General features: G+C 43.4%; 2 protein-coding genes across 2 annotated transcripts; one reads left to right on the forward strand and one right to left on the reverse strand.

Annotated features, from left to right (window-relative positions):
* Nucleotides 1–397: 397 nt before the first annotated feature.
* Nucleotides 398–4,583, forward strand: LOC100824939 (fatty acid desaturase DES3). The gene is made up of 8 exons (XM_003577114.4): nt 398–826; nt 984–1,073; nt 1,734–1,800; nt 2,947–3,039; nt 3,127–3,312; nt 3,430–3,507; nt 3,838–3,975; nt 4,069–4,583. The coding sequence occupies exons 1-8, from the start codon at nt 504–506 to the stop codon at nt 4,270–4,272; spliced, it is 1,179 nt and encodes a 392-aa protein (XP_003577162.1). The 5' UTR covers nt 398–503; the 3' UTR covers nt 4,273–4,583.
* A 151-nt stretch (nt 4,584–4,734) lies between these two features.
* LOC100825242 (probable 2-oxoglutarate-dependent dioxygenase ANS) lies at nt 4,735–9,586 on the reverse strand. Its single transcript, XM_003577115.4, has 3 exons — nt 6,593–9,586; nt 6,103–6,436; nt 4,735–5,293 (listed from the first exon to the last, which is right to left on the reverse strand). Exons 1-3 carry the CDS (start codon nt 7,087–7,089, stop codon nt 5,024–5,026), a joined length of 1,101 nt encoding a protein of 366 aa, XP_003577163.2. The 5' UTR covers nt 7,090–9,586; the 3' UTR covers nt 4,735–5,023.
* Between the last annotated feature and the right edge of the window lie 180 nt (nt 9,587–9,766).

A 9,766-nucleotide genomic window follows, 5' to 3' on the forward strand; every position in this document is an offset into this window, starting at 1 on the left:
TTTGTTTCTTAACCATTTGCATCATATTTTGAGGAGAACAAGGACAGACAATGCAAAGTCTAAAAGCAAAGGTCGGGATGGACGACAGAGACGCCTTGTCATCACTCGCCATGATGCACAATTGCGCATGCACCGTCCAAAGAAACCAAACCAAGTCAATCTGTTTTTCTTACTTGAAAAATTAAATTGAATTCCGAGTTGAGTCTACTCCATCCAATTCTAAATTCTTGTCGTTATTTTAGTACAGTCCGTGTAGCGAAAATGGTTGTTGCTAAGTGTTTTGTCCGTGCGAAAATGGCTGTTGCTAGGTGTTTTGTCCGTGCCAGAGAGGAAAGGAAGAAAGCAAGAAAGGAGGAAGCAATTTTAACGGGGGGTTTATAAATAGCACCCAACCCCGTCCGGACGAGAGGAGGAGAAGGAGGGGGGAGTCCCGGAACAAAGCCCGAATCTTTCTCCCATCCATCCCTCCCTTTTGTTCCTCCGCAGATCCGGGCAGCGCAGCCATGGCCGGGGCAACAATGAGGCAGCAGCGGCCGGACCGGGAGGCGAGCTGCAAGGCCACGGAGGACCGCCGTGGCCCGGACTCCTTCGACGCCGCCAAGCCACCGCCGTTCCGCATCGGCGACGTGCGCGCCGCCGTGCCGCCGCACTGCTGGCGGAAGAGCCCCCTCAGGTCCCTCTCCTACGTCGCCCGCGACGTCGCCGTCGTGGCGGCGCTCGCCGCCGCCGCCGCCGGGGGAATCCGCGGCTGGTCGCTCCTCTGGCCGCTCTACTGGGCCGTCCAGGGCACCATGTTCTGGGCTCTCTTCGTCCTCGGCCATGACTGGTACTGTGCTCTCTTCTTCTTCCTCCGGACCAAGCCAATCGAAACCAGATCGCATCCGCATTTGAATTTCGAATGCGTCGCCTGCTTGATTTGCACGATTTGCTGTTCGTTATCCCTTGTGTGGTCTGAACCGATTGGTTCTTGTTTTGGGGTTCAGTGGCCACGGGAGCTTCTCCGACAGCGCGACGCTCAACAGCGTGGTCGGCCACATCCTCCACACCTTCATCCTCGTCCCCTACAATGGCTGGTACGTATACACATACAACCACACTGCATGATGCTAATCCATACTGCATTCTCCAACATTGAAAATTTTATCACTCCTAATAGTTCAACAAATTGGGAATCTGCAGGAAACCAAACGTAATCTGCCATCGTTTTTTAGTTTTATATTTTCTGCATTAGGCTGTAGAGCAGTCTCTGTTTTGCATCTTGAAATCTGAAGGAACCGCTGCTCTTTGAAACAGAGCTTTCACTGTGCTGTGTATTGCCCATGCAATGCAATGCGATTGACCAGATGCGAAACTGAGCTTTCATCTTGGAAAAAAGTTGATCCTTTTCTTTATTCCTTGAAGGAAACAGAACAAAAAAAAGTAGTAGATCCTTTTTTTTATATTCCTTGGGAGAAGGAACAGAAGAAAAGTTGATTAATCGAATAAACTGCCGACAAGGGTTTGTTGTTTTCAGCAGCGCTGCGGTCTCCGATGCACACCGAAAATTGCACACACATGATGGGATCCATCATGGATGCAACTCCTCTGCATCATGATTCATGCCTGCATGCATGCATCCATCCATCTGAAATATCATTTTTGCATTATAAATACTGGTTTATTTCAGAATCTAGATCAAGAGCACATGTAAATCTGGCATCGATCTGAATCTGGTTGTTGTTAATAAACTGCAGGAGGATCAGCCACAGGACGCACCATCAGAACCATGGCCACATCGAAAAGGACGAATCATGGCACCCGGTTAGTAACCCTAGTACCACACAACTGTAGGGCATTTATGTATATACATATAGACATGTCTCTATCACTACATTTCAGAATAGCTTTCCTTAAAATAAGCAAAAGGAGGTAGAAATTCAGAGCTAGCTCCATCGTTGGCCAGATATTTTTCTTAAAGGATCCTCTACCTTACTTTTTTTTAACCAACACTAGTAGGACACTAAAGGCAGTAAAATTTCATAGAGTTGGGTGGATTTGAGTGAAAGTTAAACCAGACTTTGCTGCTACTGGCTGTATGAATGAATTATGGTAGAGGAGGTTGTGGCCAGCTTGCTAGCTAGCAAGCAGTAGTACTAGAAAGAAACAATGCACCTGCCTGCTGCTGCTGCTGCCTTTTCAGCTGTTGCAGGGGCACCACATGTTGACATGTTGTGGAGCAGCAGCAGCAAAGCATCAAAAGAGTCTACATAATTTAAGATCCAACAAACAAGCGATGTGGTCCGTCCCTAGATAATAATGCCAAACACAACTAGCAGCAGCCGAGTAGATCTGTTCATGTCTGTCACGTGATCAGATCTGCCTCTGCTAATCACAAAAAGCATATCAATAACCTTTTTATTTTGGAGAGGGAGAGAGGGAGAATGCAGAAAAAGATCTGCTGCTGATTATTAATCAGCAGATATCATGAAAGATGCGCATCGAATCTTACCTCAGCTCTTGGCTACCTAACAAGAGCATTTTATAGTGCACATATTCCTTTTTATGGCATCTGGGTTTGTCATCGTTGGCCGGCCTTGCCCTTTTCAGTGTTTGTGCTACTAGAAATCCTTGAGCTCAGATGTGGACTGCAACCACAACTTTAGTTAAATAAAATACTTTATTAAATTGCCTCACAGATCTGATGCTGCTAATTAAAGTTAATCAGCACAGATCAAAGATGCTCATCGAATCTTAGCCTTTTTGTCCTGCTACATACACGCACTCCTACGGTATTGTCAGAGTGCAATGTTCAGAATCAAACCACATTCCAGCATCTGCACAGTTTGATAAAACAGTCACCCTTGAGATCTTGGGGATTGGAATCACTGTTCTGATTACATATAATTTGAGATCCCTAATTGAACTCTGACACATGCAATTTGTTATATGTGCTATTGATCTGCGCAGATCACCGAGAAGCTGTACCAGAAACTGGAACCACGGACCAAGAAACTACGCTTCTCATTACCGTTCCCGTTGCTGGCTTTCCCTGTCTACCTTGTAAGGATCTCTCTTCTTGTTATTTAGTGGTGCACTGTATGGATCTGCATCTGTATGCATGAACTGAATCTCCATGGGATCTTCCAGTGGTACAGAAGCCCAGGGAAGAACGGCTCACACTTCCTTCCGAGCAGCGACCTGTTTAGCCCCAAGGAGAGGCGGGACGTGATCATCTCCACCACCTGCTGGTTCACAATGATTGCGCTGCTTATCGGCATGGCGTGTGTGTTTGGCCCGGTCCCGGTGCTCAAGCTGTACGGGGTTCCATATGTTGTAAGCAACCATACAGAATCTGCAACTCTTAACTGTTTAGTTTAGTAACACTTGCTTCTAAGCAACTTGTTCTGAACAACTAACTGAAGTAGCAACACCCCATGCCATTTGAAACAGGTGTTTGTGATGTGGCTTGATTTGGTGACGTATCTTCACCACCATGGTCATCAGGACCTCCCTTGGTACCGTGGAGAGGTACTTTCTCGCTGTATTGATTCACTACAAATGTGTAGAACTGTAGAATACCTAATCTGTATTCAGGACTTGGGTGCAGTCGATCTAGCCCTTCTTTTCAGTTTGTAGTTCTTGACTTCTTGTATGGGATGGGAGATGGCACAGTTACAGGAAAACAGAATTACCTCAGTTTCTGAATATCTTAGCTTATATCCACCGGAAGAAAAGTTTAGCTACTTAAATTTGCTGACAACACCTTTTTTTCTTGCCTTATTGATACATTTTGCACTACTATGGTGTTACCGTTTTTAGTACTGTTCTGATGTTCATGTTGTTGACAAACTGTTGCAGGAATGGAGCTACCTCCGTGGTGGTCTGACGACCGTGGACCAGGACTACGGGTGGATCAACAACATCCACCATGACATTGGCACCCATGTCATCCACCACCTCTTCCCCCAAATACCTCACTACCATCTAGTAGAAGCAGTAAGTTCAATATTACTGTTTTACCATGTTCATCAGCACTTCTGATGATTGAAACCACAACTTTCTAACCTTGTTTTGTGAACAAAAAAACAGACAAAGGCAGCAAGGCCAGTGCTTGGTAGATATTACCGGGAGCCAGTGAAGTCGGGTCCGCTTCCAGTTCACCTTGTCAACACCCTCCTCAGGAGCTTGAGAGTTGATCACTTTGTCAGTGATGTTGGGGATGTTGTCTTCTACCAAACTGACCCCAGCTTGGCTGGCGACGACAACGGGTCAGGAATCGACAAGCGCAAGTGATGAAAGATTGAAACTGAAGTTACTACTGTTCAAGGAAGAATGCCTGATAGATATAGAGAGATATCATAGCCTGCTGAGAATAAGCAGAAAGGGCCTCCTGCTGAAATCAAAGCAAGAAGCTCTGCAGCGGACAAGATGCGATGATTGGTTGGTTCATCACGAGATTCAGAGATCATTGATTAGAAGTTAGCATTCTCCAATTGTGGTTGTAACTAGCAGATGTTGTTTCAATTTTTTACCAAGTTTTGAATGTGGAACTGTACCTGTAACAAATTAATTAATTATCCAAATTGATACTATTCTGGAAGGAATATGTATGTGTCAAGCGGTCAAGCATGCAACAAGTTGTGACCCATTTCTTCTGAACTTTCAATTACTCACTGTTGCAGTATACAGCTTGCTTCAACAGTTTCTCCTGATCTTATTACTGTTACACAGGTGACAATTGCACGTTTGTAGAAATTGAAAGCCAAACTAAAATATATATCAAAGGTTCCAAACCATATGACAAATTTTACAAGCATGATGCACGATTCTGCTCACGGGCAACCTAAGAAATTATTTCACAACCTGTTTATAATATTCCAAAACAACATGCATGCATGCAGAGAAGGGTCAAAGCTGCAGGCTCTGGCTGCATGGAGCTGTTGATGCACTGAACCTAACAAATTATTGTTGATGGACTGAACCTAACAAACTATTCAAATATCTGTTCTTAATATTTCCAAACAAGCATCCATGCAGAGATGGATCAAGCTGAAGGATCTGGCTGCATGGAGCTGTTGATAGACAAGATCTGCTTCCTCCCGCTGGGACCCTTGGTGCGAATGTACTTGCGGTACTCATCAAAGGTGACAGGCTTCTGGTACAGCGCTGGCGACTCCGGGCCGACGAGCTGGCTGGATGGGGCAATGGGAAGGTCGCATTGTGGGTTGCAGAAGAAAGCGATGGTGAAGCGGTCCTTGTTGGAGTTGGCCAGCGCGCGGTGCTCCGCGCTCCGGTACCGCCCGTTGCTCAGGATCTGAAAAATCAAATCCATGTGACCAAAATATGTCAAAAGCTTCAGGTCAACCATTTTCCACAAACTTTTCTATGCTTATCATATTTTTAATATATGAAGACGTATATTGCTGCTACCTTTGCCAATTGCATGCATGCTACTGTGTGTAATTGTCATCTTTTGATGCACATGTGATATGTCCAGGTCATGGATGCCATTGATGCCAACAAGCTGAACTTAGTTCAGCTATCTAGAGCCAGACAGTTCAGAATGTATCTTGTCATTCCAAAAATATATACAAGCTAGATCTGGAAGGCTAAAACTATGAATTTTTTGTTTTGACTCCCCTTTAACCACTGCCCCAAGTTCAAAGTATGCCATAAATTCATTTGAGCAGTAGTGTTCATACGTGACATAGAAAAACCTACATGTAACAGCTGCTACCCATAGTTCATTACGATAATTAGGTGCACATTCAAGGCATGCATGGTGGCCAAATTTTCTAGAATAAAATAATAAAATTATTTCAACATAACAGCTGCTAACATATTCGACATAAAAGAACTAATAAACTGCATGCATACAGCACGCTGTTAATTCTATTTTTTATGCATTGTATTCCATTTATTTGCAAGAACACACTATATATAGCTCCTTACTGACTTCTAGATGCAAACAACATGACATTAATTTCACATGTTAGCTTCATGAGCACAAATAGTGGTTGGATGTAGTGAGGACATTACTACTTTAGACAATACAATAGAGTTACATATTGCGTCAAATTGATATTTTTTTAAACAAATAGGTAACTTGGCCACAGGGTTCACCTGAAGCTGATCACCAACATTTACGAGGAAGGAAGCTGGAATTGGCGGCACTGTGACCCACGAGTCTCCCTTGCGCACCTGTGTCCCTTCGACGTTATCATCAGCAAGGAGCAAGGTGATACCACCGGGATCAGAGTGAGCGGAGAGACCAAGAGTTAGCTCAGGCTGTGGGCATTTAGGATAGTAATTCATGCGCATGGAAGCTGAGATGCCATCACTGCCACCAAAAGCACTATGGAGGTAGTCATCCTGCAATCCCAAGCTACTGGACATAGCCTTGAGCAGAACTTTACTGAGATTCATCAATTGGCATGCAAACTTCTCAGTGGCTTCCCTGCATACATACCAAACCGAATCAAACATGTACAAAGAAAACATAAAACTAGATAAAGAAAAACATATGATGAAACCTTCTTTTACTAAACTGCAAGATCTATTAAACAATAGTCATAAATTGAAAAAAAAATTAAGATGATACAGATCTATCTACCTCAGGTCAGTAGGAATCTTTGGCCACTTGTCAAGGTTCCTGACATCACTGGGAAAGACATATAGGAAGTAATAGTCACTCCAATCCAAGATTGCTCCTTTCTCAACTCCGAGGCGGCTACCATACCCCTCATAAGTTACTGGTAAGTTTGCATATACCTTCTTCTCTTCCATGGGGAGGTCAAAGAACTCCCTCCATGCACCTCTCACCCTCTTCACAACATCCATGTCCACATCATGGTTTACTATTTGGAAGAATCCCCAGTCCTTACATGCATGAGCCATTGCTTTTAGCATTGCTTGGTGATGGTCAGGAACATTAGAGAAGCTAGCAAGATCAATAACTGGGATGCTAAGTTTGGGTTCGTTTGTGCTACCACTAGGACGCTCGGATGGAGGCTTGATGTACTGTTGTGGCAAGGTTCTCATACCAGCGTTGGAAAGAGTTTGCACTGGTACAATGGTTTCTGGCCAGGCAAGGGGATTGCAACTTGCCATGGTGGGACTGATAGGTCTTGGTTTGGTTGTGAGAAGAGGGTTGCGTGTGTGTGGGTTTATATAGAGAAAACATATGTGGTTTATGAGGTTGAATGGCAATGCATTTATTTAGTGGAATGCAATTAATGGTGGAATTGGAAGGATATATATCTACGATTTCACAAGATTATGCCCACATTTCTTACGATAAGTTGCAGAGAGATGAATCATTTATCATATCATTCTAAATAAGATCTTACAAAAATGTTTGATACTTTGATTACAGTATCAAATGCCATTAATAGAGGATATCTTATGAGGAAAGCTAATAAATACTAGCATTCATCTGCTTCTTTCCTAATTTGTACAAATAGTAAATATATGCTACGTAAGCACACATGTAATATATTTTCCTTCTTGTAAACTTGAAAATGGGGAATACAATATTGATTTGGCAATTTTAAAACGCACAGTAGATGAAGACTGAACTTTAAAGACATTAGAGGGATTTTTATTTTTCAGTTGCACTCTTGGATGTTGTCTTCGTGGACATGATTATAAACATGTTATACTATACTATTAAAACTATGAACTATAGACATGTAACAACCATTTCAGATGATGCTTGCACATAGTCAAAATCAAAGAACACATACCAATTGATGGGGATGGATTTGATTGCAGCTAGTAGGAGGGGGAATTGCATTTCTGAATCAAATCTTGCTGAGCTTCAAGGAGTTTTAGTAACCCCAGCAAGCATCGAATATATATTGCTGACCATGACAAATTACTTCTGTAAACTAGAAATCCATGTGTTCATTTGGGGAAAATGTTTGCATGCATTCTACCATACGTTTTGCAGATCATATATGCATTATAAGCACGCGTTGCTCTACAGTAAAATAATAATAACATAGCATCGGAGTTATGTGCTTGACTGTTTTACTGGATGAACCATATAAATTCTCCTAGGACGAGGAGAGTTGGTCAGGACATGAAAGAAGTACACTACCCCTCCTCACCCCCCCATGGAACAGAACATTGTAGTTGGAAAGGCTGGTTACACCACACGTGGTCTAAATCTAACAAATGGACAAATTTGGCTCCCGGAGGTCTATGGAAGGATAGGATCAGTGCAATAAAAAAAACAAAATACGCATGTGCTGAAATGAAAGTCAAACAAATCAGCAAACGATACAGTTCAGCATAACATCATGTCATCGATATCAAATTAGGTGTACAGGCACTATAACTGGTGCATATAATATACTAAATAATATTGGTATTGCCTGACATGTATGCTCATAATTAATTAGCATTGAGGTTTGGTTGGGACCATGCATGAATATCTCATTGATGATGTAAACAAAGTGTACAGGATCAAACTCAATGTGCTTACGTGCAGTATCCAGGTGCCTTGATCAATCAATTGATGAGGTGCCTGGCAGGGGGAGCTAGTTTGCAGGGTAAGGTAACTATATTTCAGCAAGAAAGGCTTTATAGCTGGAGCTCAACTAGTCAATAAGCATGACACATCAATGTACGTGCATCAGCTAGACCAGCAAATCAACTACAAACATGTTGCATTAATGCAACGTACAAAGAGCAATTCGCAAGCGAAGGCGATGCATGATACTAGAAGTGCTAGGTTAATAATAGATAGGCGACAGAGCTAATAGTATTAGAAGGCTGCCAGTTATGGATACACAATATCTTCAAAATTTACAAGGCCTGCAAATAGTTTTGGGGGAAAATAAGAGCAATCATACATTGTCAGCAGAGATAGTCCAGTAAGAGTGCAAGACATTAACAGATCAAGAAAACTGAATGGAAGACTAGGCGATGTAACTCAAGAAAACTGATTGCGCATGTGCTGAAATGGAAAGTCAAGCAAATCATCCAATGATATGATTCTGCTAACATCCATGTCAAAGGCCTACATTATAACTGAGCAAAGCGACAGCAAAAATTAAGGATAAACATACATGTAGTAGTATCTAGATTGCCCAACATGTCTAAGCTAGGAACCTTTGCTGTGTTTCGTGCACAATTGTATAATCTTGACCTCAAAACCAAGATAGGAGCGATCACCGATGACGTTACACCATCCCAGCCGTCGAAGTGAACAAAAGGAGGAGGTCGCCGGCCGGCGCAAATATACCATAATGAAGGCAGGTGCCGGTTGCAGGGCGACAGCAAAGCTAGGGCAACAGCGACCTTAATTAACTAGTCAATGCCCACATGCTAATATAGACTAGAAGAACCAACTACTAGTATTACTCTATGTGCAGCTCTACGTCAGCTAGACCAGCAAATCAATCAAACACATGTTGCATTGACACAATGTGCCACAAGAGACCTGGTGCTAGCTCTGGTAACAGTAGCAATCGTGAGATTGTCTTGTACAAGCTGGTGAAGCATTTGATTTCGGCACGCGGCAATAAGAAGTCAGCATCCAGAAGCAACCGGCGACTGATTAACCCATGGCCCATGTCAAGCACACGAGAAAGAGGAAAAAAAATACCTTCCTTTTTGGGGGGGCTGCCGGCCGTCGATGTCGATTCCGCCATGGCCGCGGCACCGGATTATGTCGCCGGCCACCGCCCCAAGATCCGCCGCCGTTGTCCTCTGTGGACATTGCCGGGGAGAAAGGCCCGGTCATAGCGGCGGCGGCGCCATGAACGCGATGGGGGAGCTC

The sequence above is a fragment of the Brachypodium distachyon genome, chromosome 4 (genome assembly GCF_000005505.3).
Source record: "Brachypodium distachyon strain Bd21 chromosome 4, Brachypodium_distachyon_v3.0, whole genome shotgun sequence".
NCBI classification, from domain to species: domain Eukaryota; kingdom Viridiplantae; phylum Streptophyta; class Magnoliopsida; order Poales; family Poaceae; genus Brachypodium; species Brachypodium distachyon.

Excerpts from the sequence above, each read along its gene's own strand:
- LOC100824939 (XM_003577114.4), top strand. The coding sequence starts at position 504 with ATGGCCGGGGCAACAATGAGGCAGCAGCGGCCGGACCGGGAGGCGAGC. Across the intron at positions 3,508-3,837 it reads TCCCTTGGTACCGTGGAGAG|GAATGGAGCTACCTCCGTGG; the intron begins GTACTTTCTCGC and ends AAACTGTTGCAG. Across the intron at positions 3,976-4,068 it reads ACTACCATCTAGTAGAAGCA|ACAAAGGCAGCAAGGCCAGT; the intron begins GTAAGTTCAATA and ends ACAAAAAAACAG.
- LOC100825242 (XM_003577115.4), bottom strand. The coding sequence starts at position 7,089 with ATGGCAAGTTGCAATCCCCTTGCCTGGCCAGAAACCATTGTACCAGTG. Across the intron at positions 6,437-6,592 it reads AAGATTCCTACTGACCTGAG|GGAAGCCACTGAGAAGTTTG; the intron begins GTAGATAGATCT and ends GTATGTATGCAG. Across the intron at positions 5,294-6,102 it reads ATGTTGGTGATCAGCTTCAG|ATCCTGAGCAACGGGCGGTA; the intron begins GTGAACCCTGTG and ends TTGATTTTTCAG.